The sequence below is a fragment of the Numenius arquata genome, chromosome W, assembly GCF_964106895.1.
Source record: "Numenius arquata chromosome W, bNumArq3.hap1.1, whole genome shotgun sequence".
NCBI classification, from domain to species: Eukaryota; Metazoa; Chordata; class Aves; order Charadriiformes; family Scolopacidae; genus Numenius; species Numenius arquata.
Window position 1 is genome coordinate 33,478,826 of NC_133615.1, and position 17,536 is coordinate 33,496,361.

The 17,536-nt window shown below is 44.0% G+C and overlaps 1 protein-coding gene across 1 annotated transcript in view; it reads left to right on the top strand.

The window, feature by feature from the left end:
- LOC141476623 (E3 ubiquitin-protein ligase UHRF2-like) overlaps positions 1-17,536 on the top strand; it is a 187,531-nt gene that overhangs the window by 92,136 nt on the left and 77,859 nt on the right. The window contains exon 3 of the mRNA XM_074165397.1: positions 3,917-4,179. Coding sequence (XP_074021498.1) covers positions 3,917-4,179 — 263 coding nt within the window. The remainder of the gene's footprint in view (positions 1-3,916; positions 4,180-17,536) is intronic.

Genomic DNA, 17,536 nt, shown 5'->3' on the forward strand with positions numbered 1-17,536 from the left:
TAAAAAGGCTTTGTTGTTATGACACTGATTAACACTCTTCTTCTGAATGCCTTAGTTTTTCTTTGAACCCCTCTGCTATTGTCTACGTCTTTAGTTCATCAGGTCTAAATAGGATGGTATATAAAATAACTGTGATATAGTCCTCAAGGGTTTATACTCGTAATTATTTGCCTTTATTCTCTACAAGGCTGGGAAGTCTATTGTCCGAGTGTGAGCATCACAGTATAGAAAGATGCATTTGGGAGGAACGATCACAGGAGACTTACTTCTTTCTGGCTCTAATGTTTTTTGGCTTGAATAACATGGCTTCTTTGTCATCTTTGTAGCTAGTCTCAAGAAGTAGCTGCAGATGGGGAAACCTCAATAACGTCTGTGTCTCAACTGCATTTTCAGGAGGAGGAAGTTGTGAATCGCTTTAAGCTAGAACTAATTGAAATGCCTAAGGTTACATAGGGATGTTTTCCTGAGGTTTCCTTACAGAAATACCCACTCCTTATGTTTAAAGTAGGTCAACAGACTGACTTAAAACAAGGTGGAGCTTTCATTTGTTTATTATATGTTTATCTTTAAAAAAGGTATACTTTTAATATTGTGGGAGTTGAGAATAAACATTTAAATTGAATGTTGGGATTTTACATAGCAGAAAAAAGGAAAGGGTTGAATTTTTTGATGTTTTTTTTTTCCAAGTAAGCGTGTGAAAAGTAAGAAGAAATAGGCTAAATATGATATATACTTCATGCACTATATTCTTACCTTTCACCCTCTATCTCTCGGTAAATTTGTTAGTTTAGGGACTGCCTTCATTTGTACTTCAAATTTACCTAATGATTGCTTCAGTTTAAATGCTGATAATTAATATCATTCATGTTGTTTTGTTTGTAGATGCTGGTCTTTGGGTGTAGTAAGAATAAATAACCATCTCTGTCACTGTCTTGCTGCTTGATTAAGGCTATAACTTAAACCATACACATCTGTGGCAAATTAAAAACTGCCCTAATTTTAAAAAACTGTAAACACATAATACAGCCCCTGAAGCAATCCAGCCTTATAGATTTATCCCAGAAAAATGAGTTTTATAATTGTTCTATCTACGTATCAGTACAGAGCCTGTTTATTAAACATTTTGGAAATGCACAATTCTCTTGTATGCACCATGGTGTGGTAAAACAAGTCTGTTCGTGCCCTGAGGTTGGCTGCTATGTTAACATGTTATCTTTTGGGCTCAATTTTTCTGGGCTTTTTTGTTTGGTTGGTTTTGGCTTTTTTAAAGGGACATTTAGATGATCCTTAGAAGGTAAATTTCCTTCTTTGTGCAAAAAAAATTAGAAGAAAAGGATGCTTTGCACAAATAAAGTAGAACTAAAAATACATCTGTGAAACATTCCTGTTAAAATATTATTTCCAAAATGAGCATGAAAAGTAGTTCCCCCAATTTGATTTTACAGTAATTGAACCTATTCTGAGCATCTTTAGAATTTACTTTAAATTTTTCATCTTAGAATCCTCTTCCATATGCCTTATCTTCTTCACTTGGTATGGCTCCATAGCAGTTCTATTGCAATAATGTTTTCTTATATTTGGTGTGCAGTGTACGAAGGTGTTCCTTAAGCGGGTGTTTTTTGATACTATTTTAATCCAGTTAACATTTCAAAGAAAATAACTGTTTATACACTACAGTTTTTAAAATAATGTCTGCATAACTGAAGCAATGTATACCTCAGTAGTTTAACTCAAATCACAGGAAAAACTTTGTTTGTTCATAGAATCATAGAATGGTTTAGGTTGGAAGGGACCTTAAAGATCATCGAGTCCCAACCCCCCTGCCGTGGACAGGGACACCTCCCACTAGAGCAGGTTGCTCAAAGCCCCATCCAGCCTGGTCTTGAACACCTCCAGGGATGGGGCAGCCACAGCTTCCCTGGGCAACCTGTTCCAGTGCCTCACCACTCTCACAGTAAAGAGTTTCTTCCCAATATCTAATCTAAATCTCCCCTCTTCCAGTTTAAAACCATTACCACTCATCCTACCACTACACTCCCTGACAAAGAGTCCCTCCCCATCTCTCCTGTAGGCCCCCTTTAGGTACTGGAAGGCTGCTATAAGGTCTCCCGGGAGCCTTCTCTTCTCCAGGCTGAACAACCCCAACTCTCTCAGCCTGTCCTCATAGGAGAGGTGCTCCATCCCTCTGATCATCTTTGCGGCCCTCCGCTGGACCCTCTCCAACAGGTCCATGTCCTTCCTGTGCTCAGGACTCCAGAGCTGGACGCAGTACTCCAGGTGGGGTCTCACCAGAGCGGAGTAGAGGGGCAGAATCACCTCCCTCAACCTGCTGGCCACGCTTCTCTTGATGCAGCCCAGGATGCGGTTGGCTTTCTGGGCTGCCAGCGCACATTGCCGGCTCATGTTGAGCTTCTCGTCCACCAACACCCCCAAGTCCTTCTCCTCGGGCCCGCTCTGCAGCCATTCTCCGCCCAACCTGTATTTGTGCCTGGGATTGCCGTGACCCAGGTGCAGGACCCTGCACTTGGCCTGGCTGAACTTCATGAGGGTCGCACGGGCCCACCTCTCAAACCTGTCCAGGTCCCTCTGAATGGCATCCCTTCCCTCCAGCGTGTCGACCGCGCCACCGAGCTTGGTGTCGTCGGCAAACTTGCTGAGGGTGCACTCAATCCCACTGTCCATATCGCCGACAAAGACGTTAAACAGCACTGGTCCCAGTACCGACCCCTGAGGAACACCACTCGTCACTGGCTTCCACTTGGACATTGAGCCATTGACCGCAACCCTTTGAGTGCGGCCATCTAGCCAGTTCCTTATCCACCGAGCGGTCCATCCATCAAATCCATGCCTTTCCAATTTAGAAACCATGATGTCACGCGGGACAGTGTCAAACACTTTGCATAAGTCCAGGTAGATGACGTCTGTTGCTCTCCCCTTATCTACCAATGCTGTGGCAACATCGTAGAAGGCCACCAAGTTTGTCAGGCATGACTTGCCCATGGTGAAGCCATGTTGGCTGTCACCGATCACCTCCTTATTTTCCACGTGCCTTAGCAGAGATTCCAGGAGGATCTGCTCCATGATCTTGCCGGGCACAGAGGCGAGACTGACCGGCCTGTAGTTCCCCGGGTCTTCCTTTTTTCCCTTTTTGAAAATGGGGGTTATGTTTCCTCTTTTCCAGTCAGCGGGAAGTGTTGAATTAATATGTATTTAATTAGTTGAAGGCTTGAGAAAATGTGTTAGGATAATGAATGAATGAAACACGTTCTACAATAGAGTGGTTTCATAACTCACTACCAGCACTATTGTGAGCACAGAAAGATAAAGAGTCATGAGAGACTTCTGTTTCTCACAGTTGAAAGATCTATGGAAGCACCAGTCTCAATTGGTTATGATAGCAGCCTTGTTAGACCTGGAGAGCCCATCTCCCTCCCCCCTCCTTTCTCAAACATTGAAGGATTCAGCAGCAGCATAGGTCAAAAAGAATCAGGGTTAAGAAATAATTCCAATTTGGAAGTCCAGGGAAATCTTAAGATCTGGTTGTGAGCCAATATTTTGAGTATACGTGCTTATTTTAGTCATAAGGAACAATTCCATGAAGCGAGAAAAAGTTCTGTGGAAAGAGAGACTAAGCTAATTTGTAAGTTAAAAAAAAATAATAAATCAGCCTCAACTTTTAAAAACATTTTTACAAATTGTGTTCATAACAGATCTTAATAAGAGTGGAGGAATAAAATACTTAAAGCACGACACTTGAATAACTGAACATTGCTCTAACTTACCCAAGCCCAAACCAGTTGAAATCAGCAGTGTAGAATTTTTTTCACCTGACAGTTAAATAGCTTAGTCAGTTTTCCTTTCTGTTCTTAACCAGGATTATAGAAAATAAATATTCATTATCAAATTTTCCTTTTAGATAAACGAATTGGTGGATGCCCGTGATGTCAGCATTGGAGCCTGGTTTGAAGCTCATATAGAAAATGTTACTCGAGCAACAAAAGGACAGAAGAATGGTAAAGCTCAAGTAAAGAGTGGCAATTCTTACAAAAGGACTAATGGAAACTTAAGTCAAGATCATTCTAGAGAGAATGCAAATTATTTGGACAGTACACCATCCACATCTTACTCAGACTGCATGGACACTGATGAAGAAGCTATTTATCATATCAAGTATGATGAGTAAGTGCTTCTGTTATTATTTTGAGGACATCATATGTTATGATTTGGTGTGTATAAACAAAGAATTTTGTTGAAGAAACTTGGAATCAGAGAGAGCAAGTTCAATATTGCAACCAAGGAAAGAAATATTAAAAAGCCATAATGTCTTTCAGTCAGATATAATGAATATCCTGACAGTAATGAGTTTGTTTCTTTTTTTCTTCTTTTATTCACAAATTCCTGTGAAGTATTAACTTTATCTTGACTTTATGAAACTCAGAATCCCTATCTCTAAGGAAAGGAAACTATGCATTGGGTTTTCTATGTAAAATATAAGTTAATATTTTCTTTAAAAACTACTCTGCTCATATTCAGTTCCTTCCATTGAAGTCTAAACAAGTGTTTCATGGCAGCAAATTCTGGTGCTTGAATTGTTTACATTTTGGTTTAAAAGTAATATTTATGCATGAGATGACAGGTCTGCATTTCATGTAGAGGTTTCTTGTAGAGAACCTGGTGACTGGGAACATAAAATCAGTTCTGAGCTGGAGTGAGGGTACAAAGGGATTTTTTATTTTTTAAAATCTGTGGTACAAGCAAATTTCAGAACCTACGACAGATGTGCTAGAGTAGAGGCCTTGTGCCATAAACTCAGTGGGATTTGCAGGGATTGCTCATCACCAGCTTTTGTGCTGATGCATTCACATAAGTTGGATCTTAGTTTTTTAATGCTGCCTTAATTTGCTGAAGCAGCTAACTAAGCTTCTAAACCAATGGCATCAATGAGAATTTTTTATTACAGAGAACAACAAAAATATCGCACTGGCATGTGAGATTAAAGGTAAAGGAACATACGTTTAGTTTACACAGAAGCATATTCAGTATTAGTCTTGTTGAGGATAAATTCAGTTCAAGTTTTCAAAATGTTTTTTTAAGTATCGATTTCAAGTCTTGTTGTTTTTAATAATTAATTTTTAATTTAAACCGGTTTTGCTAGGGAAAAAACAAGAATGTTGAAGACTTAAGCCGAACATCTTTTAGCTGCTCTTGGCAATACTAGATACAACTTTTCTTTATATGCTTACCTTGGAGGATAATATAGCTTTTGTCTGAACGTGGAGTTCAAATGCAGTTTTATATCTGCAACCATCAATTTTTATCTGCAGATATGTTTGTCCACACACACATACACACAAAAGATAGCTGCAGTGTTGAAAGCAAAAATTTACTTAAAAAAATATTGAAATACATAAATTCAGAACTTTCTCACAACTTTAGTCACCCAGTATCATTACAGTTGGACTAGATGATCGTTGCCGGTCCCTTTCAACTGAACTATTCATAAAAAAAAAAGTCTCTAAAATGATAGATATGCATCATGGTATACTTTCAGAGACCTGGTTCTAAGATTGGCAAGTCGTGTAACATCACAGAAGTATTTAATTGAGCAAAGGGCAAAAATTTGAGAGTACGTTTGTAATTATTGGAGTTAAATTATGTTCCTCTTTTGTAGATAGCGTCATTTTATGTGAGTTAAAGATTTGAGGGAGAAACTACCTGTGAAGTAGAAACTATAGTCAAGCTGATCTGACTTGCATAGGTGTACCTATGCTTACAAAACATCAATTTTGCTTCATGCGTACCTTAAGATCTAGCATTTCCAGTACATGCAGTCATCTTAGTCTTCCTATAACACGATCTGTCACAGTGTCATGGTTTAACCCCAGTGGGCAGCTAGAACCACGCAGCCGCCCGCTCGCTCGCTCGCTCGCTCATTCCCCCCACGGCGGGATGGGGGAGAGATTCAGAAGAGTAAAAGTGAGGAAAAACTCATGGGTTGAGATAAGGACAGTTTAATAGGTAGAGCAAAAGGCGCGCACGCACGCAAGCAAAGCAAAACAAGGAGTTCATTCCCTGCTTCCCATCGGAAAGCGGGTGTTCAGCCACCTCCAGGAAAGCAGGGCTCCATCACGCGCAACGGTTACTTGGGAAGACAAACACCATAACTCCGAACATCCCCCCCTTCCTTCTTCTTCCCCAGCTTTATATACTGAGCATGACGTTGTATGGCATGGAATATCCCTTTGGTCAGCTGGGGTCAGCTGTCCTGGCTTTGTCTCCTCCCAGCTTCTCGTGCCCCCCCAGCCTGCTTGCTGGCGGGGCGGTGTGAGGCGCAGAAACTAGGCCTTGATTGCTTAGCAACAACCCAGAACATCAGTGTTTTGCCAACACTAATTTCACCCCAAATCCAAAACATAGCACTATACCAGCTGCTAGTAAGAAAGTCAACTTCATCCCAGCCAAAACCACGACACACAGGTTTGTATTCTTAGCCAGTGACCATCTTAAAGCATTACGTCATGGAGATATGGAGGAAAAGAAAGCTATCAGAAGTAGTCAACACGGATTCACCAAGGGGAAATCATGCCTGACTTACCTGATAGCCTTCTACGATGACATGACTGGATGGATAGAATCATAGAATCATAGAATTGTCTAGGTTGGAAGGGACCTTTAAGATCATCGAGTCCAACCATCAACCTAACTCTGACAAAAACAAACAAACACATCACTAAACCATGTCTCTAAGCGCTATGTCAACCCGTCTTTTGAATACCTCCAGGGATGGTGCCTCAACCACTTCCCTGGGCAGCCCATTCCAATGCTTAATAACCCTTTCCGTGTAAAAAGTTTTCCTAATATCCAGTCTGAACCTCCCCTGGCGCAACTTGAGGCCATTTCCCCTTGTCCTATCGCCTGCGACTTGGGAGAAGAGACCGACCCCCGCCTCTCTACAACCTCCTTTCAGGGAGTTGTAGAGAGCGATAAGGTCTCCCCTCAGCCTCCTTTTCTCTAGGCTGAATAACCCCAGCTCCCTCAGCCTCTCCTCATAAGACTTACTCTCCAGACCCCTCACCAGCTTCGTTGCCCTTCTCTGGACCCGCTCCAGCCCCTCAATGTCTTTTTTGTGGTAAGGGGCCCAAAACTGGACACAGCACTCGAGGTGGGGCCTCACCAGTGCCCAGTACAGGGGGACGATCACCTCCCGAGTCCTACTCGCCACGCTGTTCCTGATACAGGCCAGGATGCTGTTGGCCTTCTTGGCCACCTGGGCACACTGCTGGCTCATGTTCAGCCGACAGTCGACCAATGCCCCCAGGTCCTTTTCCGCCGGGCAGCTCTCCAGCCACGCTTCCCCAAGCCTGTAGCGCTGCATGGGGTTGTTTATATCCAGGTGTTGGAGCAGGTCCCTCACCACCTCCCTTTGGATTACAGGGGCTTCATTCTGCTCCCCGCCCCTATCTGGTAGCTCAGGGGTCTGGGTACTCAGGGAAGAACCTACTCTACTACTAAAGACTGGGGCAAAGAAGACATTAAGTACCGCAGCCTTCTCCTCATCCTTTGTCACTATGTTACCTCCCGCATCCAATAGAGGATGGAGATTCTCCCGAGTCCTTGTTACTAATTGTAACTAACTAATAGTAACAAGTCCTCTTACTAATATATTTATAGAAATTCTTTTTATTGGTTTTAACATCCAAGGCCAGGTTAAGTTCTAGTTGGGCTTTGGCCTTTCTAATCTTTTCCCTACATAGCCTTACAACACCTTTGTAATCTTCCTGAGTGGCCTGCCCCTTTTTCCAAAGACCATAAACTCTCCTTTTTTCCCCCGAGTTGTGACCATATCTCTTTGTTCAGCCAGGCCGGTCTTTTCCCCCGACGGCTCGCTTTACAGCACACAGGGACGGCCTGCTCCTGCGCTTTTAAGACTTGCTCCTTGAAAAACGTCCAGCCTTCCTGGACTCCTTTGCCCTTCAGGGCTGCCTCCCAGGGGACTCTGTCGAGCAGGCTCTTGAAAAGACCAAAGTCTGCCCTCCAGAAGTCCATGGTGGCAGTCCTGCTGGCTCCCCTCCTTGCTTCCCTGAGAATTGAGAACTCTATCATTTCATGGTCACTGTGCCCAAGACGGCCTCCCAACTGTCACATCCCCCACAAGTCCTTCTCTATTCACAAACAGCAGATCCAGCAGGGCTCCCTCCCTAGTCGGCTCCCTCACCAGCTGTGTCAGGAAGTTATCCCCGACACACTCCAGGAACCTCCTAGACTGTTCCCTCTCAGCTGTATTGTGTGCCCAGCTGATATCTGGTAGGTTGAAGTCACCCACCAGGACAAGGGCAAGCGATCTTGAGACCTCTCCCAGCTGCTTACAGAATATTTCATCTACCTCTACATCCTGATTGGGCGGTCTGTAACAGACTCCCACCACGATATCAGCCTTGCTGGCCCTCCCCCTGATTCTTACCCATAGGCACTCGACCCTACTATTACCCTCAATTAGTTCTTGACACTCGTAACCCTCCCTAACGTACAGGGCGACCCCACCTCCTCTCCTTCCTTGCCTGTCCCTTCTGAAGAGTTTGTAGCCATCCATTGCAGCACCGCAGTCATGCGAGTCATCCCACCATGTTTCCGTGATGGCGACTACATCATAGCTTTCCTGCCGCACGATGGCTTCCAGCTCCTCCTGTTTGTTGCCCATGCTGCGTGCATTAGTGTAAAAGCACTTTGGCTGGGCTACCGGTCCCACCACCTTTTTGGTGTAGGAAGGCCTAACTTCTACCTGACCATTCCCAGGCTCAGACATAGTTCCTAATCCATTGATGACCCTTGCGTCTCTGCTGATGGATTCCCCCCCTTCCCCCTTCAAACTTAGTTTAAAGACCTTTTGATGAGGCCTGCCAACTCCTGTGAAAAGACCCTCTTCCCCTTTAGAGACAGGTGTACCCCATCTGTCTCCAGTAGGCCTGGTGTCATGTAGACCTTCCTGTTCTCAAAAAACCCAAAGTTGTGCCTCTGACACCAGGCTCGGAGCCAGGTATTGATCTGCTGGCTCTTCTTGTTACTTTCCTCGTGCTTCCCTGCGACTGGGATGACAGAGGAAAACACTACCTGCGCTCCCGACCCCTTGACCACTTGTCCCAAGGCCCGGAAGTCTCTTTGGATTGCCCTTGGGTTTCTTGTTAATAGCTCGTCTCTGCCTGCCTGAAAAATGAGTAAGGGGTAATAATCTGTGGGGCCTACCAGGGAAGGAAGTTTTCTTTTTATGTCTTTAACCCGGGCCCCAGGGAGGCAGCAGGCCTCCCTGAGAAGCGGGTCAGGTCTGCATATCGGGCTTTCCGGTCCCTTCAGGATGGAGTCGCCTATAACAATGACCCGTCTTTTTTTCTGACCTGAGCATGTTTTAATGCTGGGTTTAGTATGACTTAACCCTGGCGACACCTTTGTAGACAGTGAATTACCCTTCCCGTCATGATTGGGTTCCCTTTGCAGAGCCTCATATTTGTTTTTTAAAGGTACCTGGGGAGGTGGGGGAGTTAAGGGGGAGACGCGCCTGCTTCGTCGGGCAGGAACTTGTTCCCACAGCCCCCTATCCTCTAAGTTACCTTCTTCAGCCTGGATAGACGAGGGGAGGGCGGTGGATGTCATCTACCTTGACTTCAGCAAGGCTTTCGACACCGTCTCCCACAGCATCCTCATAGGTAAGCTTAGGAAGTATGGGTTAGATGAATGGACAGTGAGGTGGATTGAAAACTGGCTGAAAGACAGAGCTCAGAGGGTTGTGATTAGTGGCACAGAATCTAGTTGGAGGCCCGTAACAAGTGGTGTTCCCCAGGGGTCAGTACTGGGTCCAGTCCTCTTCAATATATTCATCAATGACCTGGATGAAGCAAGTTTCCTGATGACACAAAACTGGGAGGGGTGGCTGACACACCAGAAGGCTGTGCCAACATACAGCGAGACCTGGACAGGCTGGAGAGTTGGGCAGAGAGGAACCTGATGTACTTCAACAAGGGCAAGTGTAGGGTGCTGCACCTGGGGAGGAATAACCCCCTGCGCCAGGACAGGTTGGGGGCTGACCTGCTGGAGAGCAGCTCTGAGGAAAAAAACCTGGGAGTCCTGGTGGACAACAGGATGACCATGAGCCAGCAATGTGCCCTTGTGACCAAGAAGGCCAATGGCATCCTGGGGTGCATCAGGAAGAGTGCGGCCAGCAGGTCGAGGGAGGTTATCCTCCCCCTCTACTCTGCCCTGGTGAGGCCCCATCTGGAGTACTGTGTCCAGTACTGGGCTCCCCAGTTCAAGAAGGACAGGGAACTGCTGGAGAGGGTGCAGCAAAGGGCTACAAAGATTATTAGGGGGCTAGAACATCTCTCTTATGAGGAAAGGCTGAGGGAGTTGGGTCTTTTTAGTCCGGAGAAGAGAAGACTGAGGGGGGGATCTGATCAATGGCTATAAATACTTAAAGGGTGGGTGTCAAGAGGATGGGCCCAGTCTTTTTTCAGTGGTGCCCAGTGACAGGACAAGAGGTAACGGGCACAAACCTGAACACAGGAAGTTCCATCTAAACATGAGGAGGAACTTCTTCACTTTGAGGGTGGCAGGACACTGGAACAGGCTGCCCAGAGAGGTGGTGGAGTCTCCGCGTCTGGAGACATTCAAAACCCGCCTGGACACGTTCCTGTGCAGCCTGCTCTAGGCGGACCTGCTCTGGCAGGGGGGTTGGACTAGATGATCTCCAGAGGTCCCTTCCAACCCCACATCATCCTGTGATTCTGTGATTCACTTGATTGGACTGAAATGTTAAAAGTTTGAGCTTACGGGGAGAAAAGTTATTTTAAAACTTCCTAGCAAGCAAGATCTATGCATTTATCAGCTAACAGAGACTTCGGTAAAAGTTAACGGCCTACATATGACAAAACACAGGGCATCATTTGTGACACTTTGTATTTACCTTTCAACATCCCACTTCTTTGTTCTTTGAATGGTAATTAACACGCACGTTCACACGGTGGGTGGTTGTGCATGCACTCATAATACTGGCTTCAGACATTAGTCTTTTTGCCTTTTTGGTCTCTGTAGAGCACACGTATCAAACACAAGGGAGGAAGAATACATTGATAAATAGGGTAGTGTGTACTGTGCGTCCTTCAGTTCCCAGTTCCAGATGTTCTTATCCTATTTGCCATCTCTTTGTGCTTTTTCTTTGAGGTTCATATTCTGCTATTAGTTCCTATTTCTTCCGTGCATGGTTGCTGTTCCCGGATGCTTGACAGCCTTTTCTTATCAAGCCTTTTCTTACTGTGTTCTTCAATAAAGTAGCTCTTTTCTCCTCCCTTCTATCTCCTACAGCAGATGATTTCACCCTGGCTGAAGGGCTTTAGGCTCCTTGCCCACAACAGGAGCATTCCTGCCAGAGATGGAAGCAGTTTCTTTTTCCGCTTTGGGAAACCGCATGTCTCTGCAGATGGAGACCATAAGCCTGGTGCCCATAAAGCCATCAAAACGTCTTTCTTGCATTACGGAGAAGACTATGGGGTTTGCTTGACACAGATTGACAGCTGCTCAAATCCTCACTGAGATCATCTCAGTATCTAGACTGGTTCTCCTTCACTGCTTGTTTTATTATCCAGTCTAGAAAAACCATCCACCAGGAAGGCTACAGCTGAAGGACAAGTCTGTTGTAATGTTTTGAGATGGGGTTGGGAACATGGAGTAGACCTACGCTTTGTTTCCGAGACTCCGTGTTACGGCAAAGATCGTTTGATACCCAGCTGTATTTTCTGATACGCAGAAAAAGGGGGTGGTGGTGGTGGTGGTGGTGAAATCAAACATTCATTCAAACATTCAAGAGGAAATTGAATGTTGTCTGACATAATATATCTCGCACCGCTGTAGTCGAGAGCCTTAATCAGCTTTATTTATTCTGGAGCATGACTGTGTGTTTTTCTTGGGGGAGGGGGGGGAAGATCATGCTAAGAGGTCCTACCAACCTCCTTGTAGGTACTGAAAGGCTGCTATTAGCTGCCACCACCACCATCCCCCTGCCAAGCTTTTCCTTCGCCTGACTGAACAAGCCCAGTCCCCCAGCCTCTCCTCACAGAGCACATCTTGACAGCCATCTTGCTAGCCCTCCACTGGGCTAACGCCAGCTTGTCAACATCTTCCTTGCATTGAGGGACCTAAATCAGGCATAGTATTCCAGATATGATCTAACAAGTGCCGAGTAAAGAGAAATAGTCACTTCCCTCAATCTATTGCCTATGCTCTTGTTGATGCAGCCCAGGGTGCTGCTGGCCACCTTTGCTGCCAGGGCGCACTGCTGGCTCGTGTTCAGCTTGCTGTCTACCAGGACCCCCAGGTCCTTTTCTGCAGAGCCGCTACCCAGCCAGTCACTCCGCAGCCTGTATTGTCACAGGGAGTATAGTGGGTTGACCCTGGCCAGCAGCCAAGTTACCCACACAGCCGCTCGCTTACTCCCCTCTCCCACAGGACAGGGAGAAAGTAGAAGGAAGGCAAGAAAACTTATGCATCGAGATACAGTTTAAAAGGTGAAGCAAAAGCTGCGCGTGCGAGCCAAGCAGAAAGAGGAATTCCTTCACTAATTCCCATCAGCAGGCAGATATCCAGCCACTTCTTGGAAAGCAGGGCCTCAGCACACATAACGGTTGCTTGGGAAGACAAACATCGCAACCACAAATGTCCGTCCCCCCCCTTCCTCCTCTTTCCCTGAGCTTTTATTGCTGAGTACGATGTCACATGGCATGGAATATCCCTTTGGTCAGTTCAGGTCAGCTGTCCCAGCAGTGTCTCTTCCCAACTGCTTGCACACACTTAGCCTGCTTGCTGTGGGGGCAGAGTGAGAAACAGAAGGCCTTGATGCTGCACAATTACTGCATGTAACTTCTCTTGTCTCTTGAGGATCACCATAGGATTTTAAAAGAAAGTCAATAAATAAGAAAACACCCTTACTAAACATAGTTGTATCTAGCAATATTTTTTAATTCAGGTTTTACTGACACAGATTCTTTAGTGAAAGTGAGAAAACTGAAAAGTTTTACAGTATTTTCTTAGTTCTTGAGCCTTTTTAAGAGTATGGGTTTTTTCTCTTGTTTTAGCTTGTTTTACATATCCCTGCATATTCCCATTTTCTGCTGCCTTAGTTACATACTCATCTTGTATATTTGAGAGTGTAGGTTTTAATTTAACATTGTGGTCATTCATATAAATAACATGCTTAAATATAGGATGAAATTTGACATGGAGTAAGTAGCACTACCTAAATTGAATCTATTTTCTCTATGCTTATTTTGGTTTGTTATTTGGGACAAGTGAAAGGGAAGGAGAGAAATAGTCTAGATGGTGGAGGTCATAACATGGAAAATATACTATTTTTTGTGGAATTACAGTATTGGATATATCTGAGGTAAAAAGTTTACTATAAAATTACAATTTATTCCTTACACGATGCAATGAGGAACGGCATTATAGTGCTTAATGTACTTAGAAAGGATTCCAAAAGTGTGAGTTAGACTGAGTCTCAAAGGCTTGTGACAAATGGTGTTCCACTTATAAAAAAGTATCTGGATGTTCAGTCTGTGATGTTGGGTATGGACAAATATGAATGCTAGCTGCTTCCCTCCCATGTCCCATTGAATATAAATATTGGTGTGTCTTAGCCTATTGAAAGGATTCCTTTGACCAGGCTTAAGGTGAGTGGTAACAACTGTAAAAGCCTCTGCACCTGGTAGTCTTTTAATAATGAGACTTCCTGCATGTTGGGCAGAAATTGTGAGACCTAGAGGGGAAAGATATATTCAGCTGACACACTTTTTGCGCTCATATCTATAAAGTTAGAGCACCCCATTGCTAAAATTTGTAGAATAAATAGAGAGAAGTCATGTAAACAGTGTGGTTTTTGCAGTACATAAGAACATCCTTGTTTTTTATCCTTGATCCAGCTTCTAGATAACAGAGGTATTGATTTAGACTAAAACCAGATGAATGTCTTGATTTTTCAAGTAGATTGGCTTTTTAAGTTCATGAGGTGAATGGTTAAAAGGTTACATGTGGGTTTTTTTCTAAAGAAAATGTTACAATTATACTTTCCTTAAACCACGTCACTTTGAATTTTTCCTTTTTTTGTAAATCAGGAACTTTTTTCTTAAATTGATAATAATATCTGAGATCAGATGCATGTCTGTGCTGGAAGAGAGGAAGGTAAAAAATGACTACAACTTCTCATATAATGACTTCAGGACTAACTTGGCATCCAGAGAAAAGCATGGAGTAATAAGGATGAACGTTGTTTCTTTACAGTTCTCCTGTGGTCTGGAAGTTCAGAAGTCAAGCACAAATGAGAGAAGAGAAGGGCTCCCAAGCGTGCTTTGTTTTTGTTAAATTTCTTAATAAACTCCTGGAAGACATGTAGTTCAGAGCTGATGGAAGATTTATAAAAAAAAAAAAACCAATTCACTTTCAAAAGCCTGATTGTTTGGCAGTTGGATGTTCCATTCTAGAATTTGCATGATTTCTAGGAATTTTTTTCTGTTGCCATCTGAAAAATAATTCATTTTAGAAGAAGAAATTCTGTCCTCACAATAGACCTTCAGATATGCACTGGGAAGCAGCATCCATTAGAGAGGTATGTAAAAGGCCTCTTGAAGCATCAAGAATCTTTTGAAAACATAAAGTCAAATCTTCTTTACAACATTCTACACATGGGACCGGAAAACTGGATTCTGAGAGATTCCCTTTTTAAGCTATCTGTTCCTCCAAAGGAAGGTTTCTCAACTTAAGTCTCTGAGCAGGCAGTAACAGAAGAAACTCAGTGATAACTACCTTCTTTTTTCTTTTCTGGAGAGTAGCTATTTTCTCTTCTGTCTATAAAATGGGATATTTTGGGTGCCTGGTTTTGATATGTGATCTTAATCTATTCGTGCTGCCCAATAATCTTCTTTCTTTAGATTCTTTTCATTGGATGCATCTCAGAACAGAGATGGAATAGCTGTGAAGGATAAAAATACTCAAAGTGCATCAGTAATATATCGCAAAAGATTCTTTTCAGAGTTCTTACTGGGATAAGAAAGATGGCACAGAACTGAATCTGAGACAATACAGCTCTTAGTGTTGAGTAACTCTTACGTACCAGAAATGCTATAAGTCACACTTGTTTAAGTCATTTGCTTGATAACAACATCAGAATCTTCTCAATGTATATTGGTTATCTTTCTAGCCACACTTATATATACTGTGTGCAGTTAGTTTTCAGTAGATTTTTCTACTGTGGGCATAAACTCTATTTCTACTTCATTTTTATCTATCATCTTCTTTAGTATTCTGAAGTTTAAGTCCTGCTTCAATTTTGAAGTAAACTGGATCTCCCAACGCTATATGCTACCTTCGCTTTTTCCGTGATTCTCCACATAATTCTGCAAAAAGTTTTATTGCAAGATAGGGGCTAAGTCTAATCAGTATATTAAACTCATCTGGTTTAGTTTTTGAAAGCCTGTTGGACTATAATGCTATGTCATAATCCAGGCTCTGCAACAAAAAAAAAAATTTCACAAGGCCAGGCTTTGAGCAACCTGGTCTGGTGGGAGGTGTCCCTGCCCATGGCGGGGGGGGGTGGAACTTGATGATCTTTAAGGTCCCTTCCAACCCAAACCATTCTATGGTTCTATGATATCGGCATGTTGGAAAGCGACCAAGTCGTACTTTCCTTGATAAGATTAGAGTTTTGCCATTAGGGTCTAACAAACTATGCTATTTGTTATAGGACTTTAATACTAAAAAGCATGTGTGTGCTTGTTAAAATTCCCAGAAATAAATAAATGATAGGGAATTAATTTAAGATTTATCATTCACATTAATATTTCTTAAAAAGAAACAGTGTTTTTAATAGCAGTTGTCTCCAGGTAGTAGCTGCTTTCTTTTCATCTTTTAAACCTGTGCTGTGACCTGATTAAAACATATAGTTTTAAAAGCTAGCACTATTTTTATGGTGGAAGCCTCTTTTTACTGTGCAGCATCAGAAATGAACTTAACTAGAATCGATGGGGGAAGGGGATACCAACAGGAGAGCTGAAGGTAAGCCAAGGGTTGGCATGGCACCGCCTGAGGGTGGCAACGCTAGTGGGAACATTTGCACTGCTCCTGGGAGCACGGAGGGCTCAGGAGCGTATCTGAAATGCTTGTACACCAACGCACGCAGTATGAGAAACAAACAGGATGAACTGGAAGCGTTGGTCCGTTCCCATCGGTATTAGTGAGACTTGGTGGAATGAGTGCCATGATTGAAGTGCTGGGATGGAGGGCTACAGGCTGTTGAGGAGGGATAGGCAGGGCAGGCAAGGTGGAGAGGTGTCGCACTAAACGTAAGGGAGAGGTTTGATTGTACAGCCCTTACAGTTAGTGATGGTGTGGTGGAGAGCCTCTGGGTGAGGATTAGGGGGAAGGAAAAAAAAAAAAAAAAAGGAGATGTTGCAGTGGGCGTCTACTACCCATCGCCCAGCCAGGATGTAAGCGCTGATGAGTTATTCTATAGGCAATTAGGAGAAATCTCTGGATCGGTAGCCCTTGTCCTTATGGGAGATTTCAACTTCCCAGGCATAAACTGGGAATATCATACTGCTGTGATGAGCAGGTCTGGGAAATTCTTGAAGATTGTGGGTGATAACTTCTTGTCACAAGTACTCAGTGAGCCAACTAGGAAAGATGCCCTCCTAGACTTGCTGCTTGTGAATAGCGAAGCACTCGTGGGGGATGTGTTGGTAGGTGGCTGTCTTGGCCACAGTGATCATGAAAAGGCTGAGTTTAAAATTTTCAGCGTAACGAGAAAAAAGGACAGCAGAGTTGCTACTCTGGACTTCAGGAGAGCAAACTTTAAGCTATTCAGGGAGCTATTTATCAGTGCCCCCTGAGGATCTGCTTTTGAGGGCTTAGGAGTCCATGAGTGCCGGTCAGTCTTTAGGAACCACCTTTTAGAAGCACGGGATCAGGCAATCCCATTGTGTTATTGTAATGGGCTTGTGTGCCAAGATTTTGGTAGCAGGGGACTACAGGGGTGGCTTCTGTGAGAAGCTGCTAGAAGCTTCCCCTATGTTTGATAGAGCCCATTCTAGCTGGCTCCAAGACAGACCCACCGCTGGCCAAGGCTGACCCAATCAGTGATGGTGGTAGCGCCTCTGTGATAACATATTTAGAAGGGGAAAATAAACACCTGTGCAACAGCAACTGCAGCCGGCGAGAGGAGTGAGAATATGTGAAACAACTCTGCAGACACCAAGGTCAGTGAAGAAGGAGGGAGAGGAGGTGCCAGAGCAGAGATTCCCCTGCAGCCTGTGGTAAAGACCATGGTGAGGCAGGCTGTCCCCCTGCAGCCCATGGAGGTTAACAGCGGAGCAGTGTCATGGTTCAACCCCAGCGGGCAACTAAGACCACACAGCCAGCCACTTGCTCGCTCCCCCCACGGCGGGATGGGGGAGAGAATCAGAAGATTAAAAGTGAGAAAAATTGTGGGTTGAGATAAAGACAGTTT